Genomic DNA, 19620 nt, shown 5'->3' on the forward strand with positions numbered 1-19620 from the left:
CAATGGATATGATGAAGCTTCTATTCTGAACCCATGGATATGACAATCTTGGACGAGCTCTATAGCGCCACCTAGTTATTGCATTGGGCACATTCTGCCCTGTATTTTCTCTTTGCTTTGTCCGATGTGCATGAAATTAAAACTGGAGATACTCAGAAGGGTCCTCTCTCATCATGTAAAGTTTCATGGGTGTACACCTGACGGTGCCTGCGTAACAGGAAGTGGTCGATTATGTGCACCCAAATAATAGAAATTTATTATAAATCAGCCGTTTGTCTCAGGAAGCTGAGATTTCAGAATTAGATGCCTTTAATAACCTCCAGCTTTGATATGTAACACTATAGGGTCTACGAGAAACTTCATCACTTGATTTTTTTAATGAAATTTTGGACTGAACAAAGATTTTTAGCATAAATTCTGTTTAGGTTATCAGCACCAAGAATTCAACTTTCATAGGCATTTATGTGCTACTGCTTCCTAAAAAAATTCAGAATGATTGAAGTTACAGGTGAACTTTTAGAGAACATTTCATCCAAAAAGGTCCGAAAACGTCTTTTTAGGCAAAACTACAAACACCTATTTTTTTTCATAACTTAATCATCATATATCAACACCATTTATTTTTTTAAATGTAGGGATCTGTGTTTGCTGCCTTCCATATTTTTTTCAGAAGTCCAGGTGAAACAGATGATTTTAAAAAAATCCTTTTTCATCCCAAAACCTGTGCTTTTTCCGTCTGGACTCCAAACAAGTGTGTTTTAAAATTACTTATGCTTCAAATATCCACACCAAGTTTAACACGCATATAGCTGAACATGTCTAAATGCTTATTGAATATTCTTTACAGATATAAAATGAACTGGTCAACTGTAGGATGTCATTTCCTCTTACATGGTTCAGTCTTTTCCTCATGCTGCAGCCTGCTCCTCAATCATCCCTGTTGCTGGAGTCAAATTTCACCCCCCCCCCCCCACACACACACACACACACAAACACCAGCTGCCTGTTTATATGCTAACTAACCCAGAAGTGAGGTGACAATAGTTTAGACACAAGAGGGAGGGCAGACTGCTTTTTCATTTGTTTTGTATGTCTTTCATAGATTTTTATGAATAATCATTGCTTTTCTAGTCATGTAAAATGCAATTAACTTAATATTTTATCTTTTTTTTTTTACAAACAAAACATATGAATGTGCTCCAAAACAAAACCCAACTCTCAGTACAGTTCTACAGATATAACATAAGACTTAGACAGTAAATGTCTCTTTTATCCTTTTTTAATCAATGCTGCAACTTCTTTTCCTTAATATAAATCCAATGAAATTAAACTACAAAACCAAAAAACACAACCTATAGCAAATTTCTCTAAATAAATTATGTGTATATACAATATGTAGCACTTTTAAACAAAATAATAACAAATCCTTCCAATACAAGCACAGAAAAATGGAACACAAAATTTAAAACCCAAATTTGAAATGGCAATTTTAAAAAGATAATTTTTTCAGCCTGCTAAAAGTGCACAATTGTAAAAGCTCTTTTATATAGACAACTGTTTGGTTGCTTAGAGCTCTAAATATAAAAACAATGCCTTTATGGACGTGGCACGGATGGCACGGATGTTCAGCAGGGTAAACCCCAGGAAAGCGGCGGGACCTGATGGAGTTCCCGGAAAGGTTCTGCGGGCCTGCGCCGATCAACTCTCCCAGGTCTTCACAAAAATCTTCAACCTGTCGCTAGCTCAGGCTTTCATCCCTGCTTGCCTGAAGTCATCCACTATCATCCCGATACTCAAAAAGTCCTCATCCACAGCCTTCCTCACGGACTTCCGCCCAGTTGCACTCACTGCTGTAATCACAAAGTGTCTGGAGCGGCTGCTCCTGGGACACATCAAAGACTCCCTCCCTCCAATCTTCGTCCCCCACCAGTTTGCAGAACAGAACAGATCCACCCCCACTCTACATCGATGGAAACTGTGTGGAGAGGGTCCACAGCTTCACCCTCCTGGGCACCACCATCTCTGCTGACCTCACATGGTCTAACAACACCATGACTGTCATCAGGAAGGCCCAGCAACGCCTGCACTTCCTGAGAAAACTTAGGAGGAACGACGTCAGCCAGGAGCTGCTGGTAACGTTCTACCGCTCAACCATTGAGAGCATTCTGTCCTATGGCATCACAGTGTGGTTTTCCCACTGCACTGAAGCAGAACGGCAGAGTCTCCAGAGAGTGGTAAAGACAGCGCAGAGGATCATCGGCTGCCCCCTCCCCTCACTGAAGGACATTTACCAGTCTCGCTGCATCAGCAGAGTGACTAGCATCACCACTAACTCCACCCATTCTGCTTTCCCTCTGTTTGAACTGCTGCCCTCTGGAAGGAGGTACAGGTCCATCAGAACCAGGACAAACAGACTAAGAAACAGCTTTTTTCCATAGGCAATTATCATACGGAATGCACATACGTCCACCAACCACACCTCACTCTAATTTTACTACAATGCGTGCAATATCCTGACTGTCTAACCGGGTCACTGTGCAATAACTTGATATTTATTAAGCTGTGCTCACAGCAACTCATGTAATTCCTTTCTATTTTATTCACAAATATTTAATATTTAACAGTTTCTGTCCATATTGTTCATTTTTTGTTAAGAGTTGTAAATACAGTATTTCTTTTTCTATTCTATTTTTATTTTTATTTTATGTAACTCCTTCACTCCAAGGCTGCTGCAATTTCATTGTATCCCCATGTACAATGACAATAAACGATTCTGATTCTGATTATATCACTTAGACACAGATGGAGAACCATATCAACTGGATTGGTAACAGCAACAACCACCGACCAAGCCGGCAAGCCCTGGCAGAAAAGATCCCCACAAGAAACACTGCAGGCTGTTCCATAAAAAATATAGTTTTACCATTGCCTTGCAGATCACAGTTGAAGTGGTTTAGTTTTCCTAAAAAAATTCAGAATGATTGAAGTTACAGGTGAACTTTTAGACAACATTTGATCCAAAAAGGTCCGAAAACGTCTTTTTAGGCAAAACTGCAAACACCTATTTTTTTGCATAACTTATCTTTCAAATATCAGCACAAAAAAATTAAAAACGGTAGAGATCTGTGTTTGCTGCCTTCCATATTTTTTTCAGACTTAAAAGTGTAACAGATGATTTATAAAAAATCCTTTTTCATCCAAAAACCTGTGTTAAATCTGTCTAGACTCCAAACAAACATTTTTTTATGGTAACTTATGTTTCAACAATCGACACCAATTTTCACACACCTATAGCTGAACATGTCCCATAGCTCCCTGAATATTTTCATAGATATACAATGAACTGGTCATTCTAACATCTAGCATTCTAACATCTAACATCTTACATGTCAAAGCCTCTCTCAGCCTGGCTCTGCTGAAGGAGTCGTGTTACAACCCCGCCCCCTCCTGCTGGGACCCCTGCTATGTAAATTAGCAAGCAGTGAACAGAGAGATGAGGAGTAAGAATGGCCATTACTCAGGCATGCATAATCCAAAGACAGCCAGTTAAACACTGAAAGACATATTTTTCGGTATGTCTTTCATACATCTTTAGTATTAAAAACTCTCCAAGATGAATGTTCCTGACTCCACCTGCAGGTGGATCACAGACTTCCTGACGGACAGACAGCAGTATGTGAGGCTGGGGAAGCTCGTCTCAGATACTCGGACCACAAGCACCGGATCCCCCCAGGGCTGTGTCCTTTCACCCCTGTTACTCTCCCTGTACACAAACAGCTGCACAGCTGGTCACCTGTCTGTCAAACTCCTGAAGTTTGCTGACGACACCACACTCATCGGCCTCATCTCTGACGGAGATGAGTTGGCCTACAGGAGTGAAATAGCCAGGCTGGTGTCATAGTGCAGCGCTAACAACCTGGAGCTTAATGCTCTGAAGACAGTGGAGATGACAGTGGACTTCAGGAAGGCCCCAGCCCCCCTCCCCCCTGTCATCCTCTGTGACTCCCCGGTGACCTCTGTGGAGTCCTTCTGCTTCCTGGGAACCATCATCAGCCAGGACCTCAAGTGGGAGCAGAACATCAGCTCCATCACTAAGAAGGTCCAGCAGAGGATGTACTTCCTGAGGCAGCTGAAGAAGTTTCACCTCCCTGAAAAGATGCTGGTAGACTTCTACGATGCCATCATCGAATCCACCCTCACGTCCTCCATCACAGTCTGGTTCGCTGCGGCCACGGCCAGAGACAAGGCCAAGCTGCAACGCGTCATCCACTCAGCAGAGAAGGTGATCGGCTGCCACCTCCCGTCTCTCCAGGAGCTGCACATCTCCAGGACCTGGAGGCGGGCAGCCAGGATTGTAGCCAACCCCTCTCATCCAGGACATAATCTCTTTCGGCCCCTCCCTTCTGGCAAGAGGCTCCGGTCCATCAGGACCAGGACCTCGCGCCACAAGAACAGCTTCTTCCCCACTGCAGCCAGCCTGCTGAACAGTACCCCAACTCCCCCAGGTGACCCCCCTCCCCCCCCGCCCACCAAAGGACTGTCGGTGCCACTTACAGGCCCCACCATCCCAGCCCATCTGTGCTCCCACTTTAATTCACCTTACTCTACTGTATATAGTGTGTTGTTGTTGTTAACTTAATTTTTAACTTATTCTTAATTGCACTATACACCAAGTCAAATTCCTCGTTTTGTAAAGTGCGCTCTACTGAACCTGGCAATAAAACTTTTTCTGATTTCTGATTCTGATTCTGATTCTATTAATCATTGTTTTTTATTCATTCAAAATGCAATTAAATCAATATTTTATCTTTTTTCTTTTCCTTTTTCTTTTTTTTTATCTCTTATATCCTTTTTTATAATCAATGTTTGAACTTCTTTTCCTTTCTATTGTCATGGTTTCAGTTTGTTGTCTTGTTTTTCGCTTTAGTTCTTGTTCTGTCTTGTTTGGTTCTGTTTCCTGTTTTATTTTGAAAGGTTTCCTGTCTTGTCATGTTTCTTAAGTTTTACTTCCTTTGGTCCCCATCTGCCCTAATCGTGTTCACCTGTGTCTTGTCTGCCCTGTCTGTATATAAGTCTTGTCTCTCCCTTCCTCCTGTGCTGGTCCATTAACTTCTGCTCATGTTGATCACGTCTTCTTGTCTGGCGTCCATGTCCCTTGCCATGCCACAGTAAGTTTTTGTTTTTAGTTTTGTCATCCTGCTCTGCAGCGCTTTTTGTTAGTTAAATAAACCCACTTGCCCTGAACCCGTTTGCCTCCCGTCTCTGCGCCTGGGTCCTACCTGCTCTCGAGCCTCCCCCCCACACGACATCTATACATCCAATGAAATTAAACTACAAATCAACAAACACAACTGATAACAAATGTCTCTAAAAAATGATGTGTATATTTGCAGAACCTTAAAAACACCAAACAAATAACAAATGCTTCCCAATTAAAGCACAAAAAATGGAACACAAAATGTAAAACCCAAGTTAGAAATTGCAATTTTAAAAAGATACTTTTTTCAGCAGCTTTTCAAAATCAATCACCAATTCTACTCTTCTGTGGATGAAACAAAGAACTCCAGAACAATGAAGCCATTTCTCTAAGTCTCTCTCACCATCAGTTTTAAACAAGGTCTGTGAAAATCCACCATACATTGGTCACATGAACTCAGAGACCTGCTAAAAGTGCACAATTGTAAAAGCTCTTTTATATAGACAACTGTTTGTTTGCTTAGAGCTCTAAATATAAAAAAAAATGCTTTTCTATCACCTAGACACAGATGGAGAACCATATCAACTGGATTAATAACAGGGTGGCATGTTTAGGTTTAAACTTACATCAAAAGACAACATGAAGCTGTCCATCACATTTTTGACCTAAACATGTAAACACATCCTTGGCTCTGCGGTTAGGAAATGGTATTTGGGAATCTCTTTATACCAGGAGCCAGCCTGGCCATTGGAACATCGCCACAGTGCCCATCCAGACTGGGACAGCAACGGGGTCCACTTCGGAGCCGTGAGCTGCTGTGTTTAACTCCAGCTGTCCCAGCAAGGGAAACAACTGCAGCAACATCCACTGACCAAGCTGACAAGCCCTGGCAGAAAAGATCCCCACAAGAAAAACACTGGCTCAGGCAGGCTGGTCAAAAAAAAATAGTTTTGCCATTGTCTTGCAGCTCGCAGATCAAGTGGTTTAGTTTTCCAGTAATGTCAGTCAAGAATGCAAGTTCAGATTCACAATGTTCATATTCACCATATTCAACAGACATCTCCTCCAATAGCACCTTAAAAATCCTGTGCTGTTTTGCTTTGCAGCTGAGGTTGTTTACGATTTTCAGAATAAGAGTCATTATATGTCCAGAGCCAATCACTTCTGCACATAAGGCCTGCTGGTGAATGACGCAGCAGTAATGCAGACATTTTGGAAAGTCTGGGTCAGCTTTACAGTGAGTGATGAAACCTGTTTGTCTATTGATCATAGCAGGAGTCCCATCTGCAGTCACTGCTACCAGCTTTTCTAATTGTACCTTTTTCTGCACAAAAACTCCTTCACCGTGTTATACATTTCAACTCCTCTTGTAGTTGTCTGTTAGGGCAGATGTGTCAGGAGTTCTTCTCTTGTGGAAACCAAAAGCTATGCTGTACTGTTGCCGTCCACAGACTCATCACACTGGACGTTAACCACCTGCACTTTGCAAGATCCCGGTCCAGCTAATTGGCCAAGTTATCAGACATAGCTGACACTCATCTAGACATTGTAGTGGAAATTGAATGAGTTCTATTGTTCTCATCCTTAGGGACAGTGATAGCAATTATCATCATTGCTTGAATTTTTTTCATGCTATATGCAAAAGTCTTTGTCCCTTAAGGCAACGGATTACAGCCCCCCCCCCCCCCCCCCCCAGGCTGCTGTCGTATTAACATTAGCTTGGAGCTCCAGAATGGACAAGAAAAAACGACGAGAATGGCTCGAGCAGGGCGTTGCTCACGGGGCGGTCGCTCGTGCCATGCGGTCGCACGTGCTCGGGCCCGCTAAATGCTACTTGTAGCTTTAATTATTATTATTATTATTATTCTACCGGAAGAGTCGCCTTTTTGAGGCCTTTAACATACCCCAAAACTCACCAAATTTGGCACACACATCAGGAGTCGCGAAAAATTTCGTATTTTATAGGAGATTGGCATGGGCGCAGAAAAACGGCTCGATAGCGCCACCTACAGTGACTTTTGTCCCGACGCCCCGCATACGCTTTAACGTACAAGCTTGATTTTTACAGGGCATGTTCTTCAGATGGAGACCTACAAAAAAGTCTGAAAGGACCCACCTGTCACTCGCACAGGAAGTCTGATATATTGAGGTCAATATGTCATTTTTGCTTCATTTTGGACATTTGCAGGCCTCACTCTAGAGCGAACTCCTCCTAGAGATTTGTGAATAATGACTCCAAACTTTGGTTTTGTAAACTAAACACATGTCCGATGTTAAATTGCGAAGCTTTTACGTTTTTACGGTTGTTTGTGACCGTGGCGGCGCGTCGAAAATGGAGGTCATTTTGAAAACACGCCATGAAAAGAAAAATGGCCATTACTCAGCCATGCAAAATCCAATATGATCCAAAGTTGATATGCATGATTGTAATCTGACTTTGAACACATCTGCAGTGGAAGAATCTGGAATAGGTGTAGCGCCACCTGCTGGTAAAAGGAAATGACATGTTTTACTTGGAGCATCACTGCTCCAAGTAGGATGAGCCGACACACTTCAAAATGATGTCCACCTGTTGAAAAGCCATTGATGTTTACTCTGATAAAAAGCCATAACTTTCAATGCGGGGGTGTGGTCGTGACAGAGCGGCGAAGTTGGGCGTCTTGCCATGCACACAAAAGTTGCTCTCACGTGCACATTCCTTGTCCAATCTCACTGAAATTCAATAGAGGTGATGAGGCTTCCATTCTGAACCCATGGATATGACAATCTTGGACGAGCTCCATAGCGCCACCTAGATATTAACAAATACATTTTATGTCACATTCTGACCTATCTTTTCTCTGTGCTTTGTCCGACATTCATAAAATTACAACAGGAGATACTCATAAGGGTCTTCTCTCATCGTCTAAAGTTTCATGGGTGTACACCTGACGGTGCCTGCGCAAGCCACCACCAAACAGGAAGTGGTTGATTGCGTTGCAGTCAGATAATTAAAAATTCATAAAAAATCAGCCGTTTGTATCACGAGGCTGAGATTTCAGAATGAGATGCCTCCATACATATCTCCAACTTATATATACAGCACTTGCATGGGTGAACAAAAACAGCTCAATAGCGCCACCTACCATGTTTGTTTTTGAGAGCCCCGCCATGTTCTTTAACATACAAGCTTGATATTTACAGGACATGTTCATCAGATGGAAACCTACAAAAAAGTCTCTTGGGACCAAGCTGTCAGTCGCACAGGAAGTCTGCTATATTGATGTCAATATGTCAGTTTTGCTCTATTTTGGTCCTTTGCAGGCCTCGTTCTAGAACGAACTCCTCCTAGAGATTTTTGAACAATGACTCCAAACTTTGGTTTTGTAAACTAAACACATGTCCGATCTTAAATTGTGAAGCTTTTAAGTTTTTACGGTTGTATGTGACCGTGGCGGCGCGTCAAAATTTGAGGTTGTTTCGAAATCACGCCATGAAAAGAAAAATGGCCATTACTCAGCCATAAATAATCTAATCTGATCCAAATTTGTTGTGCATGATTGTAGTCTGACTTTGAACAAATCTGCAGTGGAAAAATCCGAAACAGGTGTAGCGCCACCTGTTGGCAACAGGAAATGACATGTTTTACTTGGAGCATCACTGCTCCAAGTAGGATGAGCAAACACACCTCAAAATGACGTCCACCTGTTGAAAAACCATTGAAGTTTACTCTGATGAAAAACAAATCTTTCAACGCGGGGGTGTGGTCGTGACAGAGCGGCGAAGTTGGGTATCTCGCCATGCACAAATGTTGCTCTCACGTTCACATTCCTTGTCTGATCTCACTGAAATTAAATAGATTTGATGAAACTTCCATTCTGAACCCATGGATATGACAATTTTGGACGAGCTATATATGTTCATAAATGATCATGAAGCATGATCATATAATCAAGCTTCATAGGAAATCAGCCGTTTGTCTCAGGAAGCTGAGATTTCAGAATTAAATGCGTCTTACAAAGCTCCACGTTTGAAAAGCAGCACTATACGTACGAGAAACATTTAACCACCTTAATCACCCTATTGTGCTGAAAGCAAATTTTTGGACATTTTGACTCAAACAAATATTTTTATCATAACATCTGTTTAGTTTATCAGCACCAAAATAAAAAATATTTACATTTATAAAATGAACTGGTCAACTCTAGGATTTTATTTATTCAATCTTACATCCTCAAGCTTTCATCAGTCTCCCCTGCTGCAGGAGTGGAGTTAGCCCCCCCCCCCCCCCCCCCCCCCCCCCTCCAAAACAAAACCCAGTCTCAGTACACTCCTACAGATGTAACATCAGACAGTAAATGTCTCTTTTATGCTTTTTTAATCAATGCTGCAACTTCTTTTCATTTCCTTTCAATACATCCAAAGAAATTAAACTACAACGACAACAAACACAACATATAGCAAATGTCTCTAAGAAGATTGTGTATATACATTATGTACCACCTTTAAACACCAAATAAATAACAAATCTTTCTAATACAATCACAAAAAATGGAACACAAAATGTAAAACCCAAATTAGAAATTGCAATTTTAAAAAGATACATTTTTCAGCAGCTTTTCAAAATCAATCACATATTTTACTCTTCTGTGGATGAAACAAAGAAGTCCAGAGCAATGTAGCCACTTCTCCAAAGTCTCTGTCACCTTCAGTTTTACACAAAGTCTGTGAAAATCCACCATACATTGGTCACATGTATTCAGAGACCTGCTAAAAGTCCACAATTGTAAAAGCTCTTATATAGACAACTGTTTGTTTGCTTAGAGCTCTAAATATAAAAAAATGCTTTTCTATCACCTAGACACAGATGGAGAACCACATCAACTGGATTAGTAACAGGGAAACATGTTTAGGTTTAAACTTACATCAATAGACAACATGAAGCTGTTCATCACATTTTTGACCTAAACATGTAAACACATCCTTGGCTCTGCGGTTAGGAAATGGTACTTGGGAATCTCTTCATACCAGGAGCCAGCCTGAACATTGGAACATCACCACAGTGCCCATCCAGACTGGGACAGCAACGGGGTCCACTTCAGAGCCGTGAGCTGCTGTGTTTAACTCCAGCTGTCCCAGCAAGGGAGACAACTGCAGCAACATCCACTGACCAAGCTGACAAGCCCTGGCAGAAAAGATCCCCACAAGAAAAACACTGGCTCAGGCAGGCTGGTCAATAAAAAAATATAGTTTTGCCAATGTCTTGCAGCTCGCAGATCAACTGGTTTAGTTTTCCAGTAATGTCAGTCAAGAATACAAGTTCAGATTCACCATATTCAGCAGATATCTCCACCAATAGCACCTTAAAAATCCTGTTCTGTTTTGCTTTGCAGGTGAGGTTTTTTATGATTTTCACAATAGGAGTCATTATATGTCCAGAGCCAATCACTTCTGCACATAAGGCCTACTGGTGAAAGAAGCAGCAGTAATGCAGACATTTTGGAAAGTCTGGGTCAGCTTTACAGTGAGTGATGAAACCTGTTTGTCTATTGATCATAGCAGGAGTCCCTTCTGCAGTCACTGCTACCAGCTTTTCTAATGGTACCTTTTTCTGCACAAAAACTCCTTCACCGTGTTATACATTTCAACTCCTCTTGTAGTTGTCTGTTAGGGCAGATGTGTCAGGAATTCTTCTCTTGTGGAAACCAAAAGCTATGCTGAACTGTTGCCGTCCACAGACTCATCACACTGGACGTTAACCACCTGCACTTTGTAAGATCCCGGTCCAGCTAATTGGCCAAGTTATCAGACATAGCTGACACTCATCTAGACATTGTAGTGAAAATTGAATGAGTTCTATTGTTCTCATCCTTAGGGACAGTGATAGCAATTATCATCATTGCTTGTTTCTTAATCTGATAAAAACCTTCTACTTGATGAGAAAATGAGCAGGTCTAAACGAGGCTTAGATTTAAGAATTTTTTTCATGCTATATGCAAAAGTCTTTGTCCTTTAAGGCAACAGATTATAGTCCCCCCCCCCCCCCCCCCCCCACAGGCTGCTGTCATATTAACATTAGCTTGGAGCTCCAGAATGGACAAGAAAAAACGACGAGAATGGCTCGAGCAGGGCGTTGCTCACGGGGCGGTCGCTCGTGCCAGGCGGTGGCACGTGCTCGGGCCCGCTAAATGCTACTTGTAGCTTTAATTTAATTATTGGATCTCTGGTAAATTTCCATCCAACGCCGATTTTTCAGAGTAATTAACTTTTTTTTTTACATGATTTAAAGTGGCAGAGAGTCTTGTCTTTTGTCTTTAGCTGTGATGTTTTACTGTTCATGGAGAAAATTTGGGTTTCTTATGCTCCACATTTTAGGATAAGTGAAGTTACTTTTACTGAAATATCCTAATTTTTTTTTTTTTTTTAATGACAAAAAAAAGACAAAAGAAACTGCTTTACAGCAGGAACCGTCTTAAGCTTAATTCATAACTATTTAGTCTAAAAAAAAAAAGGCCTTGATCAAATCCCTGAAATCTCAGTTTTAGATGATAAACATAAATAAAAAATAAATAAATCAAAGACTCACAGTCTGTCTAGCTGAGCCAGATCAGCTGACGAGGGCAACTGGAAAATTGAAAATAAAAAATAAGACCAAATCAAAAAGTAGTCTGAGTGTTTCTGACACAGGTGAATGAAAACATGATCTAATTTAAGTTGCTGTTGCTTCTGCGTTACATCATGTTGCACTTCTGCCAGAGTTGTCCTGCAAATCCATCCCCAACTTCTAGCCTCTAAACTGGAGTAAACATCATCTGTTGAAGTTTAGCATCAAGCTCAAGGTTCAAGGAATTCAGCAACAACAAGACAAACCGAAGCAAGATCTGCTTCTCAGACAGAAAAACTGGCTCACTAGATGTTTCACTTACTGGCACGGTGGTGATGTAATGGTCATGTGGGGTTATTATACAGCCCCAGCATCAGGAAATGGATAATAAACTCTTCAGTCAAAGCCAAATGTGAAGACGTCATTCTGAAACCAGGTCCTTCAACAGCAAATCAACACAAAAGACCAAAAATGTAATCATCAGGTTTTCAAAATAAAGTAAAACCCCGGAACTTCTTTTAAAACCTTCCAAAAAAAATTAAGCCTCTAAATCCACAGGCAAACACACATTGGCACACTCGTCAGTCTTTGTGCGAGTCACAATAATCCAGTCGGTGACTCCGCTCCACCAAAAACGTTGCTGTGGCAACTGTGCAAACCATGTGGGCATGAAGAACGTAAACAAATATTGGTTGCCAAGAATAACTGAACATCGAGAGACAAACATGCAAGCGCACATTCATCAGCGCTTTGGAATTAAGTCTAATTTTAATGCAGTTTTGGCCCTAAATTCCTTCGTTTCTTCAACTGCTTTTGTAATTATAAACTGTGGCTTTGAGTTACTTTAAAGACCCACTCTCATGAAAATAGTGTTTTTAACCTGCATCTTTTTCTGAGGATGGAGGACATGTAGTAAAAGAATTAAGCTTAAAATAGAATTTCTGAGTGTTTCTTTATTCAAAACATTGTGAATCAGGAGCAGAAGAAAAAAAGCAGTTGGCATAAGTTCATCTCTGACATAGAAAATATGCAGAGCTCTTATCAATGGGAAGGGGAAGGGGGCGGGATTGCTCCATGCCAACAGTGCTGCCCACAACACTGAGATGAATTTCTAATTAACAACCCCAATGTGGCATTTTGATCCTTTCATGCATCTCTGAGTATTCTCCTAAAAACTTGCTCTCTGAGCACCAGCCCCTCCCAATCCACGAAAGCGAGTGGGTCCTCACATTGTGATGTCATAAAGTGAGAAACAGCCCTGCTGCCACCGTTGTCTCCAGGCTAACACACACGCCCACTTTCTCCGTGGAGAATCAAAAAAAGCTTTTATGAGGCTCCACAATCTCCACATCCATCTTTGCGAAAGTTCAGATGTTGTTTGTTTGTGTGGGCGAGAAGCAGAAGCGCTGCTGAGGCCGGCTCTGGGATGACGTCATTAAATGGGCGGCACCCACGAGGAGTGAAAGGCGGAGCCTCAGAGATCCAGTCACCTTACTTTCGGGTAGAAAAATGAACTGCATAAAAACAACAACTCCTAATTTTTAAAAAAAATAGTTGTTTAGTGTGCCAAATTAAAAAAAAAATATTATATATATGGATATAGTTTACTCTGGGAGGCTTAAGAACAGCATCATATATGTCCTTTAGGCCTCAGGGGTAACAGGGGGGGCACATGCCGTCAAAGCTTCTGTTTTTTTATCTTTTAGTTTGCATGCTGTTGCTGTAAAGGGAGGTAGATGATCTACAGAGCTCTGTCTGTTTCCCATTTGCAGAAAGAGGAGCGGGTGTCTGCGCTGCGCAACCAGCTGGCCGAGCGGCAGGCTCTGCGAAACCGCCGCCGACCCTCCTCTGGCCAGAATCAGAACCACAACGCCCAGGCCGACCCCAAGTCGCTGCTTCCCCCACCGGGCTACCCGAACCCCACCATGGATAATCACTCCATGCCGCCCTCCTTCTCCAACTCGTCCAATCTCTACCCAGCGGAGAGCAAGATGGGTCGCAACCACTGTCACAACAGCCAGATCCCTCTGCTGTACAAGTAAAAAACGCGAGGGCGGGGCCTCAAGGTGCGCACACGGGTGGGGTTGGGGACACGAAACACAACGTGACACTGTGACTTTCACTTCTTTCGGGTGGAGCACGCAGAGGTGCGACGTAAACACAATGAGAACACGGCAGCTGTGGAGGAAGCCACGCTCGTCCTCACAGCTTTGATCTCACTGCGTTCAAGCCGAAAACAAAAGCACATCTCTGAGGAGCAGCACGACACCTCCAGCAAACTTTGGAGTGCCTCCTCATCCGTTATCTGCTTATGTTGTGGAGACACCACATGGAGGAGGAGGAGGTGGAGGAACCGTGTTTGTGTCTTTGGTATTTCATCTTTCGTCCTTCGAGTTTGTCGATTTCACTTTGTGGTTTTTATTGTTCTGTAATGATTGATCTATTTGTCATGAGGTTCTTCTGAACTGTCTGACAGAAGAAGAAGAAGCTCTGCGGAGCAGCAGACTCACGCAGAAGTGAAATAGCCATAACCTACAGGCCAGAGAGCTTCGCATGTGTGGTGTCGGGGCTGTGTATTGAGTACTGCATTTTAATGACCTTTACCGATGTTCGCTTAACAAACTGTGTCGAAGAGGAACAGCTGGACGCCTGCAGAGAAAAGTTTGGATCCTTATGAAAGTTGAGGTATTTGTTTTTGTAGAACGAAAGAAAAAAATCTCCCAATTCTTGTTTGGAGGATTTTCACCCCACCCTCCCGTCGCCGTCGTCGCCGCCGCCTGCATTTTTGGTGAATCTTTGGTCCCATACTGTTCCAAAGCAATACTGGACTCATTTCCACCGCACACCCCTGCGGTTCAGGCTGGAGAAGCATCTGCTGACAATAGAAAAATGCCGCAGTTTATGCAAAAGCACATCCGCGCAGACAGACGTCTTAACATTTCAGGTTCCAAATGTGTGAGGCACAATTACTTTGTGATAATCATCACAATCTTCACAGACTCAGCTTGTAAAAGGGAAACTTTACATCAGAATGGGTATAGTCTGTCTCTCCTTCCTGTTTTTGCAAAAATAGTTACCCCCCCAGCTGAAATTTCAAGCCACTTCCTGATTTCCTGCTTTAAAATAAGGGCCTTTCCTGCAGGTATTTAGAGAAAGCACAGTTTTTCCTTGAGATTTCTTACCTGGAACCTGTTTCTCGTCATTCTTGTGAGCATTTTTTTTCTTTTAATTTCTATGTGACAATCGAGAATGATAGCAGACTTTTTTCTTTTCTTTTGAGGTCTTCAAATAAATCGCGATGTTTTGAAAGGTGAACAAAGAGTAACACAAGGAACCGTTTATATATCCAGCAGTTAATCTGAATGCTCTATTTCATTCATGACCTACGAAGCAATGATGCCTAAAGAGCTCGATCGGCGGGTAAAATGACAAATGTTTCAGTATCTGTTAAGCTATATTCATCTGATGGAGCACTTTATCCTGAAATGATCACACATTATAGTTCGAAAGCTCAGGGTTTTGAGGCACAATGGTCAACTGGAATGAATGAAACAGGCCATTTTATTAACTCTGCAGAACATGGACTACATAGTGTAACATATGAATGCAGAAATATAAAAAAAGTTCTATTATCTTGCACATATATGTTAATATACATGGATTGTGGGGATATTTGTATTCACTATCTATGATCTTTAATGTTATTTCAGAGTATGTGTATGCAAGTATATGGGAAAAGTGAATAAATTCAATGTTTTTTCACTCGATTGGTTGTGTTTCGGGGTTTTCGGGGTACGTGGTTCAAAGACGGAATAAAACTTGCGAAAAGAATGACAGACGGCTGATTCTGTTACAGCCCTAAAAATGACTGCACACTATTGAACCAAAAATGCAAAAATCCAAATTTAATTTGACTCCGAATGAAGTGGACTCAACAAACTATTTATTAAATGTCAAATGTGCCAAATGTATTAGCTGAGGTAAACACTTTAACTATAGCGGGACGCTGTAATCGCTTATTTTTTTGCTAGTATGATCTGCATGAGAGAAGGGGTCAGTCTCCCATCCCAGACTGTTGCCTTGACAACAAAGCTGAGGCTGCACACGAAGATGAACTTTTTTTTTTACTTTTGCAAACAACTACAAGCACATAAGCGATTTTTATTTTTATTGTTTTGCAAACTCATCACAAGAGAGTGCATCTGCTGACTCGTGCTTTGGCCGTTCCAATCCACAGACATGGTCCATAAAATATTTATTTGGACTGTTTTCCCAAAGTGGTGTTTGTTTATTATACCACAGGATTTAATTGATTAAAAACAGAACTGAAAACGTATGTAACCTTCATCTCATATGCTTTTCAACTTTTGATAGATGGCACCTTAAAAACGCCTAACGTATTCTAAGAAACTGTCATTTTGACAGCCTCACAAAACCAATAAGGCAAACATGTCCAAGTTGGCCTAAATTACTCATCCTCCCACAACACAGCTCAGAGTTTTAGCCTCTCTTTTAATGGGACTCATCCTATAAGTAAATATAAATTATGAAGTAAAATGTTTGGAAAAGACCTTGAAAAAGCTTCATGAATTCCTCACAATCAGCTGTTTAATCCGTCCACTAGATGTCAGCAGTTGTCCGTCGTTTTCCAGAGCTGCTGTGACCTTTGCAGCGGTTCATTCTGAAAGGTTAAGACTATCGGTTTTAGAAAAACTCCACTTTCCCTGTTTGGATCCACCAAGAAGCAAATGAACCCCAGAAGAAGACCTCATTAAACAAACGGTTTTCACCTCAATGACCGGCAGCATGAGAAGCTCATTACCGAGACAATACCAGGATGTCAGCAAGCAAATCACACAAGAGGAGATAAATTGCTCCCAAGTGCATCCGCTGTTTGTAGAGTGAATGTTTTTAGACGATGACAGCGTGACAAAGACCAGATGTGGTGCTGTCCCATGATCCCACAGTGCACACAGCTTCCCGTGTCATGCCTCTTTCCAGCTGACTGAAGGCGAGCTATGTGGTAATGCTGGTGGAGGCGCTCTGCAGGGTGTGCGTGTGTGTGTGTGAGGGCGGGTGGGGGCGTCACTGGGGAAAACCCGCTCGGAGTTGAGGCTTCTGAGACTCCACCTGACACAGCAGTCAGAGGGAGAAAAAAAGAGGAAATTCCCCTCCACTTGTGAGATCTAACAAAGGAAGTATTTGCAGTTTGCCGAGGAATTTCAAGGCAGCGTCTGCCAAGTTTGTGTGCTCATGTGTTGACGTAATGAGCTCAAATTAAAGTCAAAATGGACTTGCAAAAAAAAAGAAATATTAGCGCTGTGCACTTAAAAATAATGTAATAAAAATATTTATAAATTTCTGAAAATAAATTTCCAACTCTTTACACTTCAAACTAACATCTAAATGTAACCGGTCACATGACCCTCACTTCCTTTATCAGTTCTGCTTCAAGTCCTGAAAGTAAAGGAAAAAAGTTCAACTACACTTTCACCCCTGTGACCATAAGGATAAACAAAATAAAACTCTCACTTTTTTTCTCCAAATGTTAAAAAACAACCTTGTTTTTTTTTTTTACTAAAACATTAAATCAGAGAAAGTACCTCTGTTTTAAATTATTACACTATCCTATATTTTAGGACCTGCAACAGAGCACATAGCAAAAAAGCCAGCTGTTATCTAATTGGACCATTTGATTTGTTGTTTCATTTCAGAATAAAACTGCTTACCTCTGGTTCAATCCATGTTACACATTGACACTCGAGCCAATATCGTTCTCTTTGTCTAATAACTTTAAATAATTGATTTTTGATACAAAATGAGACAAACTGCAGATAAAAGTTTTTTGTTTTTTTTGTATTTAATCATAAAAATACATGAACATAATGCACATCACCAAAACCCACCAAATTTAAATACAAATAAATACAAATAAATACAAATGTGTTTGGACAATAAGTTGTGATCATCTGTACATAATTCTCACATCTAAACTCTCAAGTAAAGTGTAGCGTACTACAGTCTTAGGTCATTTTAAATAAAAGTGCCTAAAATAGAAATAAAGTTGCAAACTGTTACAGTTTATAACGTTTTTAAAATAATTTGATCTCCATTGAGATCTAAACATTTCTACTTCATCATTAGGATGAATCTGAATATTTAAAAAAAAAAAAAAAAGGCCATTGTGAAGCCAAATTGGCTCTGCTCGGATGTGGTCTTGTTCCTAAAGAGCAAACACACCAAAGAACGTGCTGCCGTCGTCGGTCTCCAGCTCCAACAGTGGTCTGGTTTCTGTCCACAGCCTGTCTCCTTGGTTCAGGCTAAACACGCCGCCCAGGTAAATGGCGTTGTACCAGTTGTGCTCGGCGCTGCCGGCGACCTGTGCACCGGTTTGACAGACTGACCTCAGTGCGCTCATCACTGAAGTTTTTCCTCCCACTGATTTTGAGAAGCGCTGGATCCTGTGGCTAAGGTGTGTGGGGTTTTTTGACGTTCCCTCTGTGTCGCTGTCACCGCAGGACACCCTGAATGATGCCTGACTGTAGACAAAGTACAAGCCTTCTCTGGGGATGATAATTTCGTTGTTCACTAATTTGAGACCGCCACGAGAGAACGCATGGCCTTCGTCATCAGCCCACTTCAGCACAGAGTTTTCCTCAAGACCTGCAAAGAGATGAGAGGTTGAGCCATTCATTCATTTCAAATGATTATTTTACAGCTGTCGGTCCTGTTTTTCAGATTTACAGGAATTTAAATAATCGCTTGTTAAAACCCTTGTGCTATCTTAGATGACCCCACCCTTGCATTTACACGTTCTCCCTACCATGACAAAGGTGGATAAAGGTGGAAAGATTTCATGTAATCCATGGACACCAGTGAAGATCACAAATCATTGAAGAAAAAAGGTTCAGAGCACTGTCTAGTGGGTCTAGATGACCCAACTCTCAACGTTAAAGTGCCTAGGATAGCACAAGGGTTGCACCAGCTGCTAATATTACACAGTTGGAGCAAAAAAGTGCAAAGTTCTTGTTTTAGGAGACCCAAATTCACCTTGTAAATGGATGGCCGCCTTGGAGTTGCTGCTGATTTGTTTCAGAGAGTGATGAGGATCTGAGGAGAAAAGAGAACCGTGAGCTCGTCTTAAATTATTCCCCTGGTTAAAATCATTTGTAACGAGCCCCGCCTGAACTTACCTGTTTTGTGGAAAGAGCTTTCTGCAGTTGGTGTTTCTGGCAGCTCTGTAGGACTCTGAATGGAGAGCAAAAGTTCCATTATTGAAATTCTAACATAGAACATGGATGACAACCTGTGATGGATAGAGATGCTCCTCACCATTATTTCTGGCCTTTCACTCCAATACCAAACAAAGAGCCGGGCGCCTCCTAAACAGAGGGCTGCCAAGACCAGGACCACAAGTATCTTCCACATCCAGCCAATGGATCTTTTCTTTTCCACCAAAACCGCCATCTTCTGCTCAACGCCGGCCTCCACATCAGTTGCTGCAGCTGAGTACTCCACCATTGTTTTGTCGTCTGGATGCTGCGCCCTGGGTGAACTGTCTCCTCGCACTTCTCTATGTGTTAGAATGAACTTCTGCAAGGGCGCTTGTAGTATTTATGCTACTGCAGCTGCCCGTGCAGAAGGGAAACTCCAGTGATGTCACTCTGTAAGTGGAGACAGAGCGGGAGGCTCAGCAGCGGCGGCAGCACAGCGACCAGGACGCAGAGAGGAAAGGGCGGCAGGGAAAGTCTCAGAACATGCAGCTTCACCGCAGTGAGCAGTGGTTTTAGGATGGCAAAGCGGCCGCGGTTCGAAAAATGACATACATTTAAGCCCAAAT

At 41.9% G+C, this 19620-nt stretch overlaps 2 protein-coding genes across 2 annotated transcripts in view; one reads left to right on the top strand and one right to left on the bottom strand.

Annotated features, from left to right (window-relative positions):
- Window positions 1–15542, top strand: part of gabbr1a (gamma-aminobutyric acid (GABA) B receptor, 1a) — a 164063-nt gene extending 148521 nt beyond the window's left edge. The window contains exon 24 of the mRNA XM_078932560.1: window positions 13553–15542. Coding sequence (XP_078788686.1) covers window positions 13553–13822 — 270 coding nt within the window. The 3' untranslated portion in view covers window positions 13823–15542. The remainder of the gene's footprint in view (window positions 1–13552) is intronic.
- A 2401-nt stretch (window positions 15543–17943) lies between these two features.
- tnfb (tumor necrosis factor b (TNF superfamily, member 2)) lies at window positions 17944–19419 on the bottom strand. The gene is made up of 4 exons (XM_020710636.3): window positions 19113–19419; window positions 18974–19028; window positions 18831–18890; window positions 17944–18443 (listed from the first exon to the last, which is right to left on the bottom strand). Exons 1-4 carry the CDS (start codon window positions 19299–19301, stop codon window positions 18004–18006), a joined length of 744 nt encoding a protein of 247 aa, XP_020566295.1. The 5' UTR covers window positions 19302–19419; the 3' UTR covers window positions 17944–18003.
- Between the last annotated feature and the right edge of the window lie 201 nt (window positions 19420–19620).

The sequence above is a fragment of the Oryzias latipes genome, chromosome 16 (genome assembly GCF_053564925.1).
Source record: "Oryzias latipes strain Hd-rR chromosome 16, Olatipes_Hd-rR_3.1".
Taxonomy (NCBI): domain Eukaryota; kingdom Metazoa; phylum Chordata; class Actinopteri; order Beloniformes; family Adrianichthyidae; genus Oryzias; species Oryzias latipes.